This window comes from Anolis carolinensis, unplaced genomic scaffold, assembly GCF_035594765.1.
Source record: "Anolis carolinensis isolate JA03-04 unplaced genomic scaffold, rAnoCar3.1.pri scaffold_9, whole genome shotgun sequence".
Lineage (NCBI taxonomy): Eukaryota > Metazoa > Chordata > Lepidosauria > Squamata > Dactyloidae > Anolis > Anolis carolinensis.
Window position 1 is genome coordinate 5,290,335 of NW_026943820.1, and position 22,863 is coordinate 5,313,197.

Sequence of the window (22,863 nt, forward strand, 5' to 3'; positions counted from 1 at the left end):
CTGTCTTATGGGGTAACAAATGAATGCCATAAATACATAAAATTTAATTCATTCCCTTTAAAAAGAGCATTTAAGTGACTGCTTAAAACAAAAACGACCTCTCAAGACTTGGCAGAATGGTCCTTGAAGATAAGCAAGAATGTAGCCATCAATGGCAACATGCCTTATGATACCTTTTGCTTTTGGAAAATGGCATTCATAACCTTTTGGAAAACACCATTTGGAAATCATAACTTTTTAGAAAAGCATGACCTTTCAAAGAAGATCTAAAAACCCTCGAGTAGAATCTTCTCTTGTGATATACACCAGATATAATTATGCTAGGCAATAGTTGCAGTTGTTATCCTGTTATCTCTGATCTGTTAGGGAAACAGAGATTTTACAGTACATAAAACAGCTGAGCTTTAGAAGTGTTTTTTCAGTGCCCCAAAATATATACTTTCCCATATAACAGCTTGTTTTATATCATGCACTCAAGAGACAAAAATGAAATAGACTTTGATAAAAAATAACTTATTTGGTTTACTCACAACGTTCATGTGTTCAGCATACACAGGTACAAAACTTATCAGTACAGTTTCAGATATGTTTGAGATTATCTTTGTGCCATCTGGCCAGGACATCTCTCTTGTAACAAAACAGCTATCAACAGGTCACATAGTCGAAAGGAGAGAGAGAGAAAGAGCATGTGGTCTGCAGCCCCTTTTATAACTTCTCAGGAACCATAGAGTAAAGGAAACTGAATACCAGCACATACATGGGGGTCTAAAACATCTGGAGGGTTCAAGGCTTTCACTCCTACTCCAGTTTGAAAGATTTGAAATCCTGCTTTGAGGGTGTACATTTGGATAATGTACAGGTCTTAATGTTTGTGCCTTTTAGGCACAACTTAGGCACAGCTCAAGTTGGCCAAACAAATGTTCCTTTTGTAGTGATACCAGAAGTAGTACTCTGAATTATGAATAAATGGATGTATTTCTTTCATTTGTAATAGCAGGTGAAATTAAACCATAGAAGTACTAGGTATGGGGGCTATATTTTATATCCAGTTGGCCTAGGAAGGTGATAGTGCTATAGCACAAACTGTATGTTTCATGGCTGTCGTCCACAAAAGCTCATGTGATTATAACATTTCTTACATCTTAAGAGCTAGAGTAGTTTTTGTTATTTCTAATACTAATTTATAGCAGTCCATAAACCTACAATAAAATGTGTTCCTCTGAAGACTTCAACAGCCAGCATGGTGCAGTGGTTTGAGTCTTGGACTCCTTCTCTAGAGACCAGTGTTTTAAACTCTGCTTAGCCACAGCAACCTCCTGGGTTATCCTGGGCTGGTCACATTCTCTCAATCTCAGAGGAAGACAAAAAGAAACTCCATCTGAGCAAATCTTGCCAAGAAAACCTTGTGATGGGGTCATCATAAACCAGAAATCACTTGAAGGCATACAACAACATGCAAATACAGCCTTCTGACTGAAATACCACCCAGTAGCTCTTGTGAGCCTATTGAGCCAAACTTGACTGAGGCAATCACTTTAGTAGCACCATAAACAGTAGCAAGCACTTCTTTTGTAGAATCCTATGTGTTCTAAGCTATTTGCTAGTCTTTCGTGACTCTTTGTTTTCCTCTATAATTCTTCGAAACCTGCAGATAATATTAATATACAAGGTCAGCAAATATTTTTCACAAGCTGTACTCCAAAAACCTAATTACATGGTAAAGAAACAGCAGGCTGCTTATCTGAGATATTTATCTCTTGTCTTTCCATACCAAAGGGTTTTCATAGCAACACGCACTTAAAACAGTCAGTTAAAACAACACTGGGTATTAAAATAAACCTTTCTTGTATGAGGGGGGGAAATCTAAATCATGCCATTGTTTCCCCTGTAGCATAATCCTGGCTGTGAAACTCATTTCTGTGGGAGTTCTAGCTGGCTCCATCCTTTCCGAGCTTTTGGTGCCCTTTCACTTGGCCTTTGTATCATATAATAATAATAATAATAATAATAATAATAATAATAATAATAATAATAATATAATAGTCTTTATTTGTACCCCTCCTTTCTCCCTGTGGGGCCTCAACGTGACTAACACTCCACACTGGATAAATTTAAAAGGTACAATACAAAAGTTAAAAAGCAATTAAATAGTAACAGTGTGGTAAAAACAATATTAAAATACGTTAAATACACCAAAATTGTATTATGATTATTATTATTAGACTCAAAGCGGCTTACATTAAAAGCACTTCCATACAAGTTAAAATCTACAAATATACAAACAATAAAACAGAGTTAAATATCATTGGTATTTTAAAAAATCATTTAAAATCCATTAAAAAGCATATTCAGAACTAACTAATCTTCAAGTGGTTTGTCACAGTGCATTGCCGCAGGAGCGCTTGGGGACCTGAGGGGCCTTATGTTAATTGTGTGCTTCATTAAAACTTAAAAGGTTGTGAAATCCTTAATAGAACTCTTGCTGGAAGAAAATATGTAGAGATGCAAGTTCTTGCTTGTCTTGTTCTCACATAAACATGAAATTGGATTAAATTGTCACTTTTTTCTCCTAAGTAGTGTAATGGCAAGATATTTCCTTTCAGTCTCAAGTGTTTTTGCATGTACAAGAATGATTTTCTGCATATTGTATAGCTAGCTACATTATGATGTTGTCCCCTTGTTACACGGACTTATATGAGAGATAGTGTGCTATAATGGTTGGTGCTGGACTAGGGTTCTGAAGACCAGAGTTGGAATACCTGTTCCACCATAGAAACCCTTGAGCAAGTCACATACTCTCAGCCCGAGAGGAAAGTGACTGACCTGGGCATTTTCATCTTTTAAAACCGCACTTATATACATATAAATTAGATGGCTAGAAAAGCTTGCTTTAGTGGTAGTATTTTTTCATCAGGTGCTCAAGTTATTTATCTAACTGAAAGTTTGCTATCATGGTGTCCCAATAAGAGCTCAGGCTTGATTTGGCAATGCCAAAAGGTCCTCCTAATGATCTGGATGATTCATATACAGCATCATAAAAAAAAACAACACACACACACACACACACACACACACACACTATAAAGTCTCACATACCCCTGTGTTGCCATCTCCCCAAGTCGTCAAGAGCCAGACTGAATTCTTGGCATTGCAGGAAAGTGACATTGATGGACTTGCTAACGTGGGCTGTGTTTACTACGCCACAGGAGTCTATAACCTGGCAAGTGCTTGAGTAATAGTGAGTGCTATTAATAGGTACCTGTGCTGAGCAGCAGAGATTGTAGAATCTGGCAAAGGTTTAGGCTTTCTGAGAATGTTGGCCTCTCTTTTTCTCCATCTGCTGACACAGAGAAAAAGACCTGGGGGTTCTGTCATTATGGGAGAAGCTGAGGAATCAGGGCCTTCCTTTTAAAAGGTACTCAAGCCACTCAGATTCAACTCAGAAGTGGATATAGATTTTGGAAATAGATTTTGTGACAGAAATTATGTTATGAATGCTTTCTTTTTGCTTTATTGTGCTTGAGGAGTCATTGCCAGCCAAAACATGATCAAACACATACCTAAATTAATGAACATCTGTACAATATAAGGAATATATATATATATAAGTTAAGGTCAAGAAATATTTAAAAAGGCAAAGATGAAAAACCAGGTCTTCTTAGCATCTTGTTTAATATTAAAAGCCATCACTGAGAAACTTGTCCCATTTTCTTAAAGTGGTTTTCTTGGTGGGTAGGCCTTTCACATACCTGATATGCATTTAGCGAGAGCAGTGTTGCAGACTCCCAGTGTTGTCAGTTTTGTTTTCTGTGAAAAACATTCTTAGCAAAGGGTTTCTGTGAGTTTTCCGGGCTGTATGGCCATGTTCCAGAAGCATTCTCTCCTGACGTTTTGTCCACATCTATGGCAGGCATCCTCAGAGGTTTTGAGGTTCTTAGCAGGGGGTTGGACTAGATGGCCCATGTGGTCTCTTCCAACTCTACTATTCTATGATTCTATGATTCTATGATTCTATGATTCTTAGCAAAGCATTAAAGTGTCTTTAAAAGGTACATACAATACACAATAATGTTCATAGTAGACCATGGTTTCCTGCTCAAACAGGGAAAGAAAATTGGGAGTGTTAAAATTAGGTCCTGCAATATAGCTCGGAGCCATTGGCTTGAAGATAAATTGGTTTAATGTTCATTTGCAAAGCTCTTCTTAGTTAATACAATGAGCATCCATGCAGGCGGAAGATAGACATTACTAGCTGCCAGACAGCTGTCTTGGTCTCTGTTAATATAGAAGAATTGCTGTTCTCTGGGACCCCCTCGTTACATAATTTGGTTCAGAGTGTACTCTTTGTTTCTAGTTACATATATACAGTAGAGTCTCACTTATCCAACACTCGCTTATCCAACGTTCTGGATTATCCAACGCATTTTTGTAGTCAATGTTTTCAATACATCGTGATATTTTGGTGCTAAATTTGTAAATACAGTAATTACTACATAGCATTACTGCATATTGAACTACTTTTTCTGTCAAATTTGTTGTCTAACATGATGTTTTGGTGCTTAATTTGTAAAATCATAACCTAATTTGATGTTTAATAGGCTCTTCCTTAATGCCTCCTTATTATCCAACATATTCGCTTATCCAACATTCTGCTGGCCCATTTATGTTGGATAAGTGAGACTCTACTGTATCTTGTTTTTGTGTATTGTAGCTCATCACAGCAAGCAGATTTGCCTTTGAAGTTCATTATAAAAAGCGAGAGGCAGTAGAGTTGAGATGGTTCAAATGAGGATGTGGTTGCCTATTTTGAATGTATTTGTTGGCCTTGAATTTTCCATTCTTTTTCATAACAAGTTGGAGGATTTTTTTGGAAGTGGAAGCATAAAGGGGGAACACTTGGTCTTGATTCAAGGAAAGGTGTGTGGAAATAGATATTTTGGCAATCTTGGACATCTGAGGAAGGAAGTGGCCTAACCATTATGATGACGAAAGAGGGTCGCATATTTCAATACCTCAGTTAATTTAAATATATTTTAAAAGAACTTATTGATTCTTTCTGAAGAAATTAAGAGATTTTAACTGAAGAAACATGTTGTTAGAATACATACACAAAAAATTTGTGTAAGATCGTATTCTAATGCCAATCTTGTTACTGTATTGTTGGAAATAAACAATAAAGGTATGTAGTGATTGTTGAAAATAAACAATACCTCACAAAAAGAGTGAGTTAGATTCCAGACCATGTTGGCAAAGCAAATATCACAGGCCTTTACCCCACTCGTTAGTACATATAAAAGCCTAAAGACATATTTACACTATTGCTTATTAATGATGTTATGTTGTGATGTTCTTCTGAAATTATGTAGTCACCAGGTTCTGAAATGCTTTTGAACTCTTTTCTCTGTGAAGATGTATATGGCTTCCTCTTTTAAAAATCAGTGACAGATATCAACACTACCTGCCTTCTGTCAGTTCAAATTTCTGCTATCAGAAATTGGAGTTTTCTAACATTTCTTACCGTGGTGTATAATTGGCGGTCATATGTTCCAGTAGCAATGCCTTCATTATGGAATTGCCTTGTGTTTGAGATCTGGTTGTCTCTGACATTCTTGCCAGTTAAAAACATATCTGTTTGTACAAGCTCCTAGGAAGTAAGGAAGTGCTTGCTTTTTTATTGTTACTTATGTACATGGTTTTTATTGTATGTTAGTAGACTTTTGCACTTTTTATATACATTTTTAATGTGTGGTTTTAGGTCTGTTTTTATGTAGAAGGTTAACTGTCCTGATCTTTTTTGTGGAGCGGTGGGAATAAATGCAACCGATAGTAATTTCAGCAATACAGAAGAGTAATAATTGTTCTGTAGCACCCTGGCCTTTTCTTTAGATGCTTTCTTTGTTTCCTCCCTTCAGAATCTGTCTATGACCTTCTCCCCAAGGAGCTGCAGTTGCCACCTTCCAGGGAACTCTCAGTCGCCTCCATGAGTCAAACAAGTGGCGGCGAGGCAGGATCGCCTCCGCCGGGTGTCATCGCTGCTGGTAAGCCCTGCCCTTCGATCAAGCAAGTGCCTCATAATGCATAGTGCGAATATTGCTATCCTGAGCAGTGCTGGGAAAGTTTGGGCTCTTAAAACAGCATAACAAAATAGAACTGGACAAAGTTTTACTGTACTTTTCATTTTTTGCCCTCAATGGTGGCGCTCAGGCCCTCAAATGTATTCTTTTTATTTACAACATTTTTACCCTGCCTTTCTCACCCGAAGGGATTTTTGGAATACAGTTGTTTAGAATTTTCCAATTTGCAACAGAACTCAAATGTTAAATGGGTCAGGAAACCCCATTTAACAAGTTAGGGAAACTTTACAGTCATGTTCAGGCCTTTTGGCTTCTCTTGTATTTTATGGAAACAAATTCCCATTCCCTGTTCTTTCCCCTCCCCTCCAAGTTATGGTTAAACCATGTTACTTGCTGTTTGAAGCCTTAATTGCTTGCAAGATGGGTAATGGCACAATTAGCTTAGATGTGTTTACCTCCCCATCCCACTTTTTAACTTACTAAACAAAGCAATTCAGTCAGTACTATATAGTACTATGTAAAAATTTGGGGGGAAAAAGTCTTCTTTTGGACCCCCCCCCCCCCGCCCCCATTTTTCTTTTTTAAAGTAAAAAATGAACTTTTAGTTTCGAGGGGCAAACTTGATTTGGGCCATTGGTACTCAGAGCTCTTTTAAGCACATCCTAAATGTTTCCACCATGAGCTTCAGCATGTTCTTGTTTGATAGAGTGTTCCATTGTTTCCTTTCATGTGTCAAAATGCTTCAGAAACCATATCTAGCTTATGTTTAGAGAAATGCTTCCTCCTCAAAATTACTATGAAATTGAGCCAAGGAGCTAGCTGAAGGGATGTCTTTTGCTTTGCTAGCATATTTCTTATACAGTCCCTTAGTTTGAAAGTACAGGGCTTAAGTCTAGGATAGGAACTTTACAGCACTGCTCAATGCTGATGTATTGATACTTTTACCTTGTGTGAAATATGTGGATTTACCTGTGGGTTAGGGAAAAATGATCCTTAGATACAAAATGCTTCAGGAACAAAGCATCCTATGCAGTTTGCATGTCAAAGTTGATTCAGTCAAAAAAGAGCAATGATTATAAAATCTTTATAAAACTATTAAGAACTAAAATCCACACATTTCACTGTAGGTTTTATTTCATATTGAAACCATTTTCAAGAATTTGCAGGACATGATAAGGAGAATTACTTGTCTGTTATTCCTGGGCCTCAGTTGTCTGATGGTCAATCCACTTCCTTACAAAATCTGAACAAAGCATAGTTCACGCTAAAGGAATCAGGAGAAAATTAGCTGTATGAGCAAGAACTTGAATTATATTACTTGAGTATAATATACTTTAGACTTCAGAATAATATTAATTAAATACCTCTTTTTCAGTTTACATAAAGTTTAAAACCCTTCCCTGTAAAGAATTCATTCAGATTGCCCCAGTTTACATGTGATTACATTATTTCTGAATATTAATATCTTCTTTAATATTTTCATAATCATCCTTGGCCTTAGAAATATGTCTTAAAATGGAAAAACCTTCTAGTGTTTTGGAGGATACATTGTTGGCATTAAGTCTAGACATGTAAAATCCAGCTCAGATATTTTCTGCAGAAACCGACCATGTTGACCTAAAGGCTGACTCAAACATGGCAGCTCCTGTATGCAGCAAATCATAACCAGTAAAGCAATAGCTCTTCTTGTTTTTCAGTCAGTTTTGGGGGAATCTTCCAAGCTAAAGGAGTTGCTTATGGGTGAAATCTCCATCAGCCACATTGCCAGGCATCTGAGAGGGCAAGGTGACCTTGAGTGATGCAGAGCTGTGAGAGCCCACTCCTTTATATCCTAAAACCAAATATTTTCATTGTTTTTCATACACCTCTGGCCTCTTATTATTTTTTATTATCCTTTCAGAAAAAGAAGTCAAGTGTGTTGTATTTGACAATCTTTTTAAAAATCTGAATGCATTTATTTCATGAAGCACTGAGGTGGTGCTCTGTGTTTTGGCTCCATGGAAGCTGCCCTCCCAGTTAAGCTCTCTGACGTATGTCTCTCTCCTGGTGCCAGTGAGTAGATTAAGAGGTGAGGGCTGGGGAAAATAGTTTCCTTATTTAAGGCTTAACTTCATTTGTTCATCACTTCCCTGGCCACAGGGTGACACAGTATCTGGCTGCAAATCAGATCGCCCCAGGTTTTTCTCTCAGAGCTTTGATCTGAGGTTCCGAGACATATAAACAGATTATATAAAGATGTGTTGCAGTTAACTTCAGGTTTTTGGAGGAATGGGATTGGCTGGTCTCAGCTACGAGGGCCCAAAGGAACAGACTGCGAGTTCTGCTGCGACTATTTGTTTCCCATTTACAAAGTTGTTTAAACTGTTTTAAAACTGAAGCTTGGTAACTGTCTTTCAAGAGCACATTTGATTATTTTGACACAGAAGTGGGTGTTTCATATTCATGAGTCAAACCCTGGAGGAATTCCTTCATAATCCCAACCAACTAGCAACCCTGAATGTTCAGATCATCCTCCATTTCTCTCTGGATCTCTTTGCTTTGTAGAGGTGGCTTAGAGAAAAGAGAAGCAGAGCTGTGCAAACAAAGCAGGTACCTAAAATCTTTCTGGCTTTTCTTGAGGTCTAGCTCTTCACAAAGCAATACAGACAACAGTGAAATATATGGGCACATCAAATCTAATATATATAGAGGAATAGAGCCATTGGGAAGGATCTTAGCAAGGGTGAGGACAGGGCAACCCTCCAGTTGTGATGGAATGGTATCCCTCAGCTTTCCTGGCTCCTGGCCTGTGCAGGCCACAGTGACTGAGAATTGTCATTGCACAGCACCAGGAGGGCTGTGCAGTTCCTTCCCCTGTTACAGAGCAACCATTGTGCTCCTGTGGGTTCTGCGGTTTCACTCCAAGCATGACATTAGTTCAGATAGAGTGCATTTTAGTTTTCATTTTTGACATAGAGTCTGAGTTGATAGCAAGATTTTTTGTCCTGTTTGGTTGGCATGTCTTCGTAAAGCTCCCTAAAGTATTCTGACAAAAAATAACAGCCTGTAGGGGGTAAGTTAGCAACAGTGGAATCATAGTCTTTTGTTATTGTTGTTGTTACTTTTTTGCCATTCTTAATAGCAGTGGATTGGCATGTCTATTGTGGGTTATTTTTATGAGGGCTGGAATTTGTTCCTTTTCTTTGGATGTCAATGTAAAATTTCAGGCACAGAGTACACTTTTGCCTATCCAAAGTTAGAAGGGGATTCTGGTAACTTTTCCAGAGTGAATACCTTGATAACTTAGTCTCACAGTGGCATGCAGAGGGAGGTGTGGAATAATTCAATGTTTATAGGTTGTTTGAGGGAATGTTTCCTTACCCACATGAACGGAGTTTGACTTTACTCATTGACTTCATGCATTGAAGTAGAAATATTTTCTGCCACTAAATTCAGTGGAAGTAAACCCGCAGTGTGCCAGAGCCTGATGTCTATTGTCCAGTTACAACCATTTCTGTTCCCCTTTTTTGGCTAGCAGAGGTGCTTTAAAATTCTCAGTAAACTCCCATACCAAGCACAGATACAATGTGGGATCTGTTCTTTTCAGCACATTTGTTACCTTTTGAAAGACCAGCCAAGAAACTAACTTTGTGTGCCTGCTTTGGGGTTTGTGGTCACAAAGGGAATAAGGGTGAGGGCCTTGCATTCAGGCTTGCTGGTTGGTTGTTCTGGTGGTCAGTTTTGGATGTCAGGCCTCCTGGCTTGAACTGGTGAACATGAACCACTCAGCAAAAATTCCAGGTAAGAAATAACCACTTGTGCATCTGAGAACATGAGTATTATAATAATTTTTCTAACTGTCAGTGGAGACTGAATTTTGTCTTTATTCTGTTAATTGTTTTGGCATGAGAATGTAAGGGGTTTTTAAAAAATTGTTTGGGGGTTAATGTTAAGTAACCAAGCTACTTTGAACCTTTAAAGTAAGTTGGATTGCTTGATGATATTTGCTGGGATGCTAGTTGTTTTCTCTATTAATACACTTAACTTGCATTCTAGCTCCGCCATTCAGAGACAGGCATCGTGTGGTGGGTTGTGTGACAGTGTCTGTCAATAGTGAAGACAAATAGTACCAGAGACACTTAACCCATCCAATCTCACCCAGGGTGTAGGTCGGTCTTGTTTTCAGACTTTTTCATAAGTCTATTTCCTTTCTTTGTTTTTGTTTTGTTGATAAATAAATAGTGGATTGACTGAAGTTAAACTCTAATAAAGTTTTTGACTTGACATCATTAAGTAAAGCTGAAGAAAAGTAGAAAGCTCACAATTGAGATAGAAGGTGTCAGAAGCAGGTTTGCAGCCACTTTGTACGTCTTGATCCATACTTCTGCCTTTGACTCCACAAAGGTTCACTTCCTCCTGACAGTACACTCCGGAACGATGCCTCTGTGCTCAGTAGTCCTTGATAATAAACCTACAGAAAGACTTGGGCTGTACTGGAAGCTGAGAGCAAAATGGGCCAGGCTCAGACGTGTGTTGTTGCAGAACAAGTGGCAGACAGCATGGCAAGTGTGCTAGGCTCTGGGAAGCAGCGATTTCTGCCTTCAGCCATAGTATACGTAAAGTGGACAAGACATTTGGGAAAACTTGACCTGTGATCTCTTAGCTCTCCCCTGGGAGATCGGGGGCCTTCTCTGCTGCTCTGTTACTTTCTGATTATTAGTCAGATGCTTTGTTCCCATATGAAAAACCCTTTGGCCCTTAAAGGGTTCCACCAAGAGACTTCCAGAAATACCTATGGGCCTCCTAGAGAAAGATGCCTTCATTTAAGCTCTGCCTAAAGATAGCAAATCCCTTTGTGGCTGGCACTGAGCTGATGAAGGACAAAGAGTTTTAAAGCGCTTAAGATCTTTCACCCTTTCCTGGTTCTAGAAAGTTAGCACTGAGCTACTCACTCAAGCTGCAGCTCCTCGCCTCTTGGTTCTTCTGCAGAGGAGAGGCTTTTAAAAGCTCTGCTTCACTGCCATAAAAATGAAATGAGCCGATGTTAAAGGCTGCTAGTGGCCGGGAGGCAGTGAGTGTGTGCACACATGAGCAAGGGTCATCGCCAGCTGAGATAAACCCAAACTGTGTCAGAGATCGGGGTTGGCCTTTGCCTAGCTGTTGTCTTCACTGAAACAGAACTGAAGGAGACAAATGCTTTGGACAGTGCCAGTGTCCTGTGTGTTCCTGAACTCCGTACTTTATTTCAATTTGGAATCCTGGTGATGTGGGAGCCCAAAAGACTTCTAGCTTCCAGTGTGTTCTCTCATTGGAATGAGTTGACTTTTGTACAGTGTATTGTGGTTCTTATCACCATGCCCCTGAAGACTGTTATAAAACATACCTGGCATGTGATTGTAATTCTGAAATGGCTTTTAAGATGTAACTGATTCTTGTCAGTCTGTATTCTTGTATTTAAAAAAATACAGTAAAAACCATACATCCCTCCCCCAGCCTTGAGTTTGTGCTTATTGGGCCGTGTCTCTTGAGTTCTAGAGAATAATTTCTGTCCTTGGAAGAATTAAGGAGATGCTTAAAGCGGGAGCTTTGTAGCTTAAGGTTCTGAGTGGGATGTGCATCCTTTTGGTGACCACCTTCTTAGCTTGAGCCCATTTTCTCTCATTTGGGGCAGGGCTTCTCTTCTGTGGCTGGCAGTTTGGCCTGTCCTGAGCAGATGACAGTTGGTGAAGCACTTTTATTCATTAGTTTCTTCAAGACAGCTTCCATTCAATAATTTCCCATTCCGTTTGAAGCACTAAAGCTCACATTGCTTCAAACTATGTTTATAGTGTGTGAAAAGTCAGTGTTTAGTGCAGTAAGGCATTGAACATTTGCTGCCTCTTATTCCCCTTCAGAAGTAGGAAGTCTTCCTCCAGACTTCAACCTCTGCAACAGGAGGCCGGCCCCAGCTTACATACAGTTAATCTCCCTGTTTGGTCATAGAATTGGTTCTTCTTAACAGGCATGACTAAAATCACTTATGCTTTTTAAGCTTTGGAAAGCTTAAAGGCATTGTTTAACTTGCCCTGCTCTCCCTCCCTTGCAACTTGCATGGCTCAAGCACAGGGCTGGCAAGAGAAAAGCAGGGAACCGGTGGCCTCCAGGAAAGCATATTCCCTTCTAATGATCTGTAAAGCAGTATGGATTGGAAGGAACCTCCTTTGGGAGAGGTTGTCATTAGCAACATGTGCTTCCACTATTGGACTTTATGATAATATATAGAAATCATTGGTTTTCTTTTCACCTGAAAGTATAAAAACGTCCCAGCTTGGGCTAGAATGGAAACACTAAATTTTTCCATTTTAGAGAGGCACTGATGTTTTATTTCCAGACCTGGCCTTTTTAAATCCACATTCTGCACTGAACAAAACACAAACATATTGCATCCCTTCCTTTCTTTGCCTGTCCTTGGTGTGATCATCTTTCCCTTGAGCAGAAATCCAAAGATGGTCCCCTTCTGCATGAAGTTTCCTTTGGGGAGGGTTTATTGGGGTCATGGGAGGAGAGGGCAGCCGCCTTCCTACCTGCATGCCTTTCCACGGCATATGCCAAGCACTGAATGTATGGGAGCTGCATACTTGCATTTTCAGGTGTTTGAAAACTCAATAGAAACCAGCACTGTTTTAACAAAACTCAGGTTCGACACACATCCGATAGCAATGTGTTCTAATTCAAAGTGGCTGCAAATCAGCAACTCTAGTTATTGAAATAAACAAATTTTACTTTCTAAGGAAAGCATTGCATTTAATGCATGATACAAAGAATTTGAAAAAATGTTTTTTTTTATAATTAAGATGCAATTCTGAGTGACTGAATCTTCCGATTTCAGACACTAATTTTGCCAAGAAGCAAGCTGAAAAAATGAAACTGGTATCAGTCAATGGCTCCAGAAGGAAGTGGGTTGATCCAAAGGAGGGGCACATGATAATTTTTTTCTTCTGAGACACCAAATACAAGATCTGTCAGTTTTTCTCTTAGTCCATATTTATTGCACTTCTTAATGCAATGCCAACATTTTCAGTTAAAATGTGGGTATTTTGTAGATTAAGATAAGCATATGTTCAGTACAATTCAGGCAAAACAAAATGCCCCCAGGGATCTGAAATGATTGAAACAATTGCATTCCTACACAGGGCTGATTCTACTTCATTTCTGTCCATCAAGCCTTCACCTTTGTATTGTTAACTTAAGAGATAACCTCTCCTTTACTCTGTCTGTTTAGGGAGCTACTTGTTCTCTTATGATGTGGAACTGTTGGCTGCCTTGGTTTAAGCTGTACTAGTCTTATGAGGCCTGATTCCGAGGCACAAAACTCAGCATATTTCCTTTGACCTCTGGAGAGTGCTTTGGAGGCTTCCTGAGTCATTCATCATGTTATATTGAAGAACTCTTCCTGACTGCTCTCCTGACTATTATAGTCTCTAAGAGATCTCTAAATATTAGATGGCCTGCTGTCCTTTCTGGCAGAATTATTTTGCCATTGGGATTCAGCGCTTCAGTCCAGTTGAGAAACAGGGCTCTGACTCTGTCGCCAACTCCTCTGGAGTCTCAAAAGTCTTCCCTTTCTAGGGTCTCTCCCTAATCCACTTTAAGGAGGGATGACTAGTTCTGCCTCTGCAGTCTTCTTGCCTTTCTTAGTATGCTGTGACTTAGCTTATTTACTTTTGAAAAGCCACAGATGTCGATTGATACCAGTTCCATTTTGTTGCCATTTATTTTTTATATTTCATTTCTCATTTTACAATGGATATCTGGAATAATAAAGCAGCTCTCTTCTCATTTATTTTCTCGTATTTTTATTCCAGGATTTGCCTCTGAAGCAGGGAGTGTCTGCATTAAAAATGACCTGTAGTTCTCTGCTTCATAGGTTAGAAACTTATTTTAATACTTTGTGGCTAAGCACAGTCCCATTTTTTACCAAAAAGAAAAAAAATATTGCTCAACGATTGGCATTGAATGTGGCTTAAAAATGCTATCTATTATCTCGCATTGGGTTTCCTATCATTTTGTATGAAAAACGGCTTAAATTCGTAAACTGGCCGAGGCAAGAAAAGCGCCCTTGTTTGCTTGCAGCCTTTGTATGCCTTAACCAGACGTTTTTAAAAGGCCCGATTGCCACGCACATAAAAACAGAGCTACCATTTGGAGGCTGTTTCCGAATATCACTGTGCTGCTTAAGCCTTTGTCGTTTGAAGGGCTCAAATTGGAGAGCCAAGCCAAATTCCAAAACGCTCCTTTGGGGGAAAAGCAATGAGCCCACCAAATCTTGCGATTTCAAAGGGACTGCTATAGCCAGCGGAGTTGGGGATGGTGTGCCCTGTATTGACTTCTGAATTGTACACCGCAGATGCTTCTTCAGCTCCCTCCTCTTCCTCCATGGGCGGTGCTTGCAGCTCCTTTGCCACCACCTCTTCCAGCCCCACCATTTACTCTACCTCAGTCACTGACAGCAAAGCTATGCAAGTGGAGAGCTGCTCCTCAGCCATGGGGGTAAGTAACCGAGGGGTAAGTGACCAGCCGTTAACCCATAACGCAGCCCAGCCGCCGCAGCCACAAGCTCAGCCCACCCCGAAGCGGCACACAGTCCTGTGCATCTCACCACCGCCAGAGGACCTGCTGGATACCAGCCGGATGTCCTGCCAGGAAGAAGGTTGCGGCCTAGAGTCCGAGCACAGCTGCAGCATATGGGTGGAGGACTCCCCCTCCAACTTCAGTAATATGAGCACCAGCTCCTACAACGATAACACCGAGGTGCCGCGCAAATCGCGGAAGCGCAACCCCAAACAAAGGCCGGGCATCAAGCGGCGGGATTGCGAGGAGTCGACCATGGACATCTTTGACGCCGACAGCGCCAAGGCGCCCCATTATGTCCTTTCGCAGCTCAGCACCGACAGCAAGAGCAACGTGAAAGCGGGAAATGGGTTGGTATCTGCTTTTACCTTCTGTCAGGATATTTTTTTTAAAAAAAAACCCACACTAAAACAGTTACCTTGACTTTTCTCTACAGTTCAGCTTAGGTTCTCACTCAGAAGGACAGGACAGCCAATATGTGGGTCTAGGTTCAATGCACACATGTGTGGAACTAGAACTGTGCAGAGGGATGATTTACTTGCCATTGAGTTAACCAGTACTGAAACAACTGGCTACCACTTTCCTTTGGAGCCTATGTAGTGGATAGGAAGCATGTTGATAAAAGTTATGCTAAAAACATAAACCCAGGAACTGAGCTTGACTCTTCCATGTCTCCCCCCACAGTTCCATACAAAGCTCTGTGTGAGGAGCTAAGCCTACACTTCACCTTCTTCTGTTTCATTCTCCATCAATTAAAGATTTTAATCTTTATACTAACACTTACTTAAAGGTTCAGAGATCTTGACCTCAGTTTGTGTTCCATGTCACTTCAATCTTGTATTTGGTTGTTCAGAAATCACCTTCTAATCCTGTTTGGCTGTGTGCTTCTCACACATGCAGGGCATGTGATGTCCTTGTCTGGGTGATGGCTTCTCATCTCTTTCACTTTACGGCACCTCAGTCTAGAGATAAAGGCTTAGATCCAAGGGTCCCACTTTATGGAGAGAAGAAACCTTTTGCCCATGTGTCTGTGGCAGATCCCATGTCCTTTATAAAGGCTCCAGAATATAGTGTTGTGTGTTCATGTGTCAAAAGATGCCTGAAGAATCAGTCACATTCTGCCCTCCCCAGAGACAAAATACTTTCTGCTCCTACAAGGGAATCTTTGGATCTAAGTATTATGTGCTGGAATTCTTTGACCCATAATTAAATAGTTGGCTTCTTTTACCTTATGTTTGTGACATATTCTCATATGTGAGTATGAAAGAATGAATTGGTAAATACTGTGAGAGGAAAAAAACTAATCTAAAAGAAAAGTACCTTTAGATTGTGGTCCTTAGTTGTTCCAGGTCCACACTTAAAATATTCCTTTGTAAAGCTGTAATGAAATAAACTCTCCAGAGTAGCTCTTTTATCGAGAAGCCCTTTGGGGATTCTATTGGGGAGTTGTTTCCACTCAGTGTGACATGTATCTTTGATGTTCCCTGCTCTCCCCATCCAGCGGATAAAAGCTCCTAAACTGCGAAATGGGAGTGCGAAATGATTGTGGATTCCAAAATTGACAAGCATTGTCCATCTCTTCATTCACAGTAAGACAAAAGAGCTAGACAGAGTTTGCAGGCCATTGGGTGAGCATCACGCAGGCCTCCCTAGTGTAAGGAAAAATGATGGGAGCTGAAGTCCAACAGCCACATCAGAGTTGATATAAATCTTTAAAAATAAATGTGGGGCTCTCCACTTACTGCAGAAAGCCTACTAGACAAATACTAAAAGACCTGTAATCTGACAGCTATATCAGGAGCTGTGAACAAATCTCACCCCGATTTAGGAAGCACATCCCATTTCTGGAGCCCTAATGACATAGTTACGTGGTCTGAGGAGACCTCTTTTTTATTTTAATATCTGTTTTTAAATAAAAGGTTTGTAGGCACACGGTTAGGAGTCTTTAAACACAATTGACTTCAGTAGGAGAGATACACAGAAGACTGGCTGAATTTAGTAAGAAATCCCAAATGTTATGGATTGAGCCTTATGTAGTGTGTGAGAATGTATGTGTACATGTATGAAGAAATGCATGATGAAAATTCTATTGTCTTTTGAAGGAATGGAATTAAGCAACATCCAACATCATATGGTTTGGGAGGTAGCCCACATGTCAATGGAACAGATTGTTTAGTCACAGTATAGTCATTAAAGAGCTATTATGTTTGGATAAATAGAATCCATTGTGTTGTTATGGATTCGTCCTCAAAATCCATCGTAACTTTAGGAAACTCAGAGCATTTAATATTTTGCTCAAATATATATGTTTATTTACATAATTAGCATCGAGGGAGGGTTCTACAAATACATTACAATGTTAAAAATGGTCACATTTAGAGAGTCAGTGTATGGTAAAGTCTTTCAGCATGGCTGTATTCAGTGCCACTTTCCTTGATTTATGCAAGTATTGCTGCCTGTACATCAGTTTAACTCTTATTGTTGCAAAACAAGATGGAACATATCAGGCTACATGCTATTTAATCACAGCAAACTTTAATTTCTCTTACGATGAGAGTGCAAGGAATTACCCATCTCCCCTCCCTACTGCATGTCTTCCTGGCCATGTATTATAAGGATGGCTTGAGTCTATGTTTGTCCCCAGCAAGGCCTTGCTAGTGTTTAAAGGAAGGCGTCTGGTGCCAGGTTCATGTGTTCTGTTTTGACACCTCAGGACACCTGAAACCCCCAAAACCGCAAGTGGGAAGAAGAGTCCGATGCTGTGTGGCCAGTATCCCAGCAAACAGGAAGGCAAGGAGCTGAAGATCGTGGTGCAGCCGGAGACGCAGCACAGGGCGCGCTACCTGACAGAAGGCAGCCGGGGCTCTGTGAAGGATCGGACGCAGCAGGGCTTCCCCACCGTCAAGGTAGGAGGGCCAGAGGGATGGGTCCTGGTCCCCAGGGTCTTTGTGGGCTTCTGTTCTGCGGGGAGCACTCTGTCAGCATTGTGTACGTTTTTGTCAAGATCAGCTTGAATGGCATTGAACTAGAACTCGTGTATACAGTTCTACATTCCCCAGAGAGGTGACCATTTTGTCGCTTGGAGAGAACTGGATGTTTCTCGGGTTAGAACAGGGACGCCTTTCTTGCCGAGGGAAGTTGAAGGACATGTATGTAAACACAGTGCTCCCAGCATTGAATTTTCAGATGAATGCATAGAGCATGGTCTGTGAGGGCAATGGGCTCCTGTGTTAGCTCCTCAGGAAAGGAGGAGGAGGAGGAAGCCCTCCTGAATCTGCATTGTAAGCAACATTGTTGGTCTTTAGATTGGAGGAGAAGCAAGTTTTTGCGACGTCATCTTGTAATTCTGTAGGGCACCTAGAAAATGACACATAAGTCCAGAACTCAGTGATGAATCATGATTTATGTTCCCTTCCTACTCTGAAACCAGTGTAGAATCATAGAGTTGGGAGAGACCACAATCAAAGCACCCCAAACCAATGGCCATCCAGCCTCACCCTGGACTTTCCACAGATATATATAAACCTTCCTGCTTAGTTTCTCCATACCTCACAACCTCTGAGGATGCCTGCCATAGATGTGGGTGAAATGTCAGGAGAGAATACTTCTGGAACATGACCATACAGCTCGGAAAACATACAACAACCCCATCCAGCCTCTGTTTAAAAGCCTCCAAGATAGATATAGGCAGCAGAATTCAGGGTGATGTGAGTAATTTTGAGGAAAGATGAATGAAAAGCAATTTTTAAATAACTAGACTATGTCACCTTTTTCACTTTTCTTTTAGCTCAATAGCACAGAAATTAAATTTTTCAGACATGTATATGCACTGCCAAAGCGGTATATTAAAACCTCTTAATTATTCAACCCTTTTCTGTGGTGATTACATGCTTAAAAGGGTCCTTCTTCCTAAGTGACTTTTGAAAATGTTGCCTCTTCTGCAAGGAAACAATTAAGTTAACATAAAATAATGTCAATTTGGAAATTACAGATTTTATATTGTGTCTATAAAAAGAGTCATTCCTAATTAGAATGAGAAATTCAACTGTTTTTATACTTTTTTTGCACATTGGGTTTTAAGACATCAGAAATGTTCCTTATGTCATGGTGTTTGAAAATGTATCGCCTTGCCTACCACGTTCTCCTAATCTTTTCCGCCTCTTTTTGTGGTTCCAGCTGGAAGGCCACAATGAGCCTGTGACGCTCCAGGTGTTTGTGGGGAACGACTCTGGCCGGGTGAAGCCGCACGGGTTCTATCAGGCCTGCAGGGTTACTGGGCGGAACACCACGCCCTGTAAAGAGGTGGACATCGAGGGCACCACTGTCATCGAGGTGGGCCTGGACCCGGGCAACAACATGACCCTGGCGTAAGTCACAGTTTCTTGGCATATCAATTATAGATCTGTTACAGATACATAAGCTGGGGGTCCAAATGGTGATACCTTCTCAGCTAGGGGAAATAAGTATATCTGGGAAGCAGTGAATATATGTCTATATGTATCTCTGTGCACACATGCAGAGAGTTTTCTTGTGGACTGGCTATTCATTTCATGTTGTGCAGGGCAGGTTTATTTCTCACTCTTAAGAGTATGGCCTGTCTGTTCAGTTATGTCGGTATTTGCTGTATTTATGTTCTGTGACCTATCACTCTTTTCTGTTGACTTGAATGCAGCAACCCCAACCTTGCATGGGACTCAGTGTATGTACAGGGAACAGTCAAGTCCAAATAAATCTCGGAAATTCCATGGGAATCCCTGCCAGCCTAAGGACCTGAACTCACACAGTGCCTCCCTTGAGCATATTCATTACAATGGTAGAGGCTTTTCTGGGGATCAGTTTTCCCCCTCCTCCTTTTGGGTGAGGTGTTCTGGTGGTTATAAAACATGGCAAATGGAGGGAAGCTGCCGTTCTGGGGAGCACCATCCCTTGGAAGCTGCCAGTGAGTTGGCTGTGCTCCTATCGGCAGTGGTGAGGCGGACACAGGCTTTGGCTTTGCTCTTGCCAAAAGTCCCTTTAACTGGGCTGCCATCTGAACAAGTAGAGTATCCTATGATGAGGTGCCCCCTCAGTCTGGCTCTGCCACAGCCGTGCCAGACAATGCAGCCTTTCAGCAAACACAAAGCTCTTATAAACAGGAGCCACCAGGCCAAGCTCCAGGCTGCTCTGATTGGGAAACATGGAGCGGCCTGTGACTCAGTTGGTCTCATCTCCTGGGATTGTAACCCGCAATTCCGATTTGGCTTCTTATCCTTAAAATGGAACAGCCAAGTCATGTAAAAACTTCAGGGGTTTAAGGACAGATCATTTTATAGTGTGGGGCTAAGTCGTTTGTTCAGATCTTTCCTCAGCATCTTTATTTTTTTGGTCAATATTTTTATTTAAATTTTTGACAATAAAAATACACACTAAAATAAAAAACAACAATACTTACAAGTACATAAACATAGACATGCTTAGACAGTGATTACTTAAAAAACATACATCTCCACTCTACATTATGCGATGAAATGCAGTATGTGACGTCAGACTGAACCTTATTTATTTACTTAAGATATTTTTACACTGCTTTTCTCTGCAAGCGGACCCAAGGCGGCTTACAACAAAATAAAACACAGTACAAAAGTTAAAACATGGTTAAAATCAAACCTTCATAAAACCATTTACCACCTCCCCCATATAAAACCCTTTGATAGCCAAGTAATTAAACCTTAAAACTCAACCCAGCCCTGAAGCATAAAACTTTAGTTAAAAGCTTTCTTAAATGAGAAGGTCTTGTGCTTCCAGGGTAGACTGTGTGGGAATCCTGAAGCTGAGGAATGCGGATGTTGAAGCCCGCATAGGCATTGCTGGGTCCAAGAAGAAAAGCACTCGAGCCCGGCTGGTCTTCCGCGTGAACGTCCCTCGGAAAGATGGCTCCACACTCACCCTACAGACGCCCTCCTCGCCAATTCTGTGCAGTAAGTGCCCAGCGCAGGCTCTGGGGCCCTCTTGCTGGGACTTGCAGTTCTGTGCCTCACTTTAACCTGTCAGAGTTTGTGTTTTTATGTCTTAAAAACAATACTCAACAACCCCAGTCAGAGATTTAATGTGATAATATTGGGGGATCCCAGTAAAAACTCTTTTCAGTGGACTAGTGACCAAATATGAAGAAACAAACCCACTAATATTGCTTCAGTGCATTAAGTTAACTCAGAGGACAGCATCAAATGCATTTAACAATTGTAGATTCTTTAATCCCTAGAATCAGCATTTAGTAGCAGCTTGAGGCAGCTGCTTCTCTAGAGCAGAATATTCATCACTGGCTGGAGGAAAATGACTTCTTTGTTCAGCTGTATTGTACTTAAGATAGCAAATTATTCATCTCTTCCTCCTATGTAATATTATAATATGGTTTGTTTGGGTTAATTTATACATTTGGGGATTTGCCAGGCATCCAGCCAAGGGGACCAGCCTTTTTGTGAGGCTGATTTTTCAGGACTTTTTACCACATCCGAAACAATGTTGGTTTTCTTTGAAGACTCCTGATGTTAAGCTCATTTGTGAAGCTGAAGATCTGTACTAGTTCCTTGTATTGTTGCTTAACGGTGAGGGATACTAGTATCTCGTTTTCTCAGAGATTGCAGCCATGTGCTGTTACTCAGAATATGTGCTGTGCTTAACTCAGAAGAAGGGGAAGCAGGAGCATTAAAAAGAACCGAACAAACCGAGAGTGCTTTGCCTAGTTCATTAAGGAGAGCTCTGGAAAGATTGCCAAGAACATGCATGTTTTCCTTTAAAGAGTGTCTTCATTCTGCTTCTCTCTGTAGCTCAGCCAGCGGGGATACCAGAGATCCTAAAGAAGAGCCTGCACAGCTGTTCCGTGAAGGGAGAAGAGGAAGTCTTTCTGATTGGCAAGAACTTCTTGAAGGGAACCAAAGTCATCTTCCAAGAGAACACATCTGGTGAGTGCCCAGGCTGCGTGTGCTGTACATTAAGGGATGAGAGCAAGTGGGGCCAGACTGTGGGAGCCCAAGAGAGTGTATCCATAAAGGTAGCCCAGCATGTACAGTAATAAGCCTCTCTTTGGTTTTCAAACAGATGACAGCTCTTGGAAAGCAGAAGCGGAAATCGACATGGAACTATTTCATCAGGTATTTTGCTCTTTTGGGAAGTGTATCAAAATACAAGCATAAAAACCTTTCCTCTTCATTGTCAGGACATCTAACAGCTGTGTGTGTATGAAGTGTTCTTACAGTGCTAATTGTTGGTAAGGTCTTTCAATCTGCTGAATTCCTCTTTTGGTTTCAGAACCATCTGATTGTGAAAGCACCCCCATATCATGACCAGAAGATAACATCTCCTGTCTCTGTGGGGATCTACGTGGTGACCAACGCTGGACGATCCCATGACATACAGCCATTCACTTACACTCCGGACACATGTAAGGAAAAAGCAGTCAGGAGGGCTGTGGCCATCCTTTGCTTCAGTGTTTGAGTCCTAGTAGAGGCTGGAAAAGGAGGCAGGGATGTTTAGTGGGCAGTACATCTTACCCTCCTTGATCTGGGGCCTCTGCAGTAGGAAATATGGGGTCTAAGAAGGCACCTATGAAACTGGAAGAGTAGATGGAAGGAAGAGAAGGAAGGGTCCTCTGTTTACACATCTTACTTGGGGGTCTGCAGCTAGTTCTTTTCTTTGGAAAATGGGAAGCAGAAGGTTGGGGGGGAGAAGGAAAGAGATAGATTTTACTGTAGTTTTAAAGTAAAGGAGGGGGGAATACACAGAATATGAGTATGAGCTGGTCATTTCAATGAATCAATGCTGGAAAGTCCTTACCAGAACACGTTTCTGAATAGCTAAAGCAGTAGGATCTTTGGCCATTAAGCAATGGATAAGGAAGACTTATCTTTCCAGCTCTGGAGTCGAAGTCTTTTAGCAACCACAAGAGTAGGCAGGGGCCGGCCACACTGAGCTTTGAAAATGTCCTTTTCCACCGTTCTTTGAGTGTCAGTGATATCTTTTGCTCCATCAACAGCCAGTACTCTGAATGTGAACGTGAAACAGGAAATATCTAGCCCGACCCAGCCTTGCTCTTTTGATGATGCAATCAAAGGTACTTAATTCTTTCCAGTGGTATTGATCTTGCATTTTGGAGGTCCTCAGAGATGGAGGAGGACTCTCCTTCTGTGAAGGCCTTTAAAACAGAGGTTGGGTGGGCATCTTT

General features: G+C 40.9%; 1 protein-coding gene and 1 non-coding gene across 11 annotated transcripts in view; one reads left to right on the forward strand and one right to left on the reverse strand.

Moving 5' to 3' along the window:
* Nucleotides 1-22,863, forward strand: part of nfat5 (nuclear factor of activated T cells 5) — a 45,954-nt gene that overhangs the window by 14,568 nt on the left and 8,523 nt on the right. For 2 of the 10 annotated variants that reach the window (XM_062961621.1, XM_062961622.1), the window contains exons 2-10: nucleotides 5,913-6,038; nucleotides 14,440-15,013; nucleotides 17,377-17,569; nucleotides 18,840-19,030; nucleotides 20,448-20,620; nucleotides 21,470-21,604; nucleotides 21,741-21,793; nucleotides 21,951-22,083; nucleotides 22,675-22,752. In XM_062961621.1, coding sequence (XP_062817691.1) covers nucleotides 5,913-6,038; nucleotides 14,440-15,013; nucleotides 17,377-17,569; nucleotides 18,840-19,030; nucleotides 20,448-20,620; nucleotides 21,470-21,604; nucleotides 21,741-21,793; nucleotides 21,951-22,083; nucleotides 22,675-22,752 — 1,656 coding nt within the window. The other 8 variants (XM_062961625.1, XM_008122072.3, XM_016997963.2 and 5 more) reach the window with 8 other exon arrangements.
* Nucleotides 16,389-16,448, reverse strand: LOC134293699 (U7 small nuclear RNA). The gene has a single exon (XR_010000660.1). It is a non-coding gene; the product is annotated as a U7 small nuclear RNA (small nuclear RNA).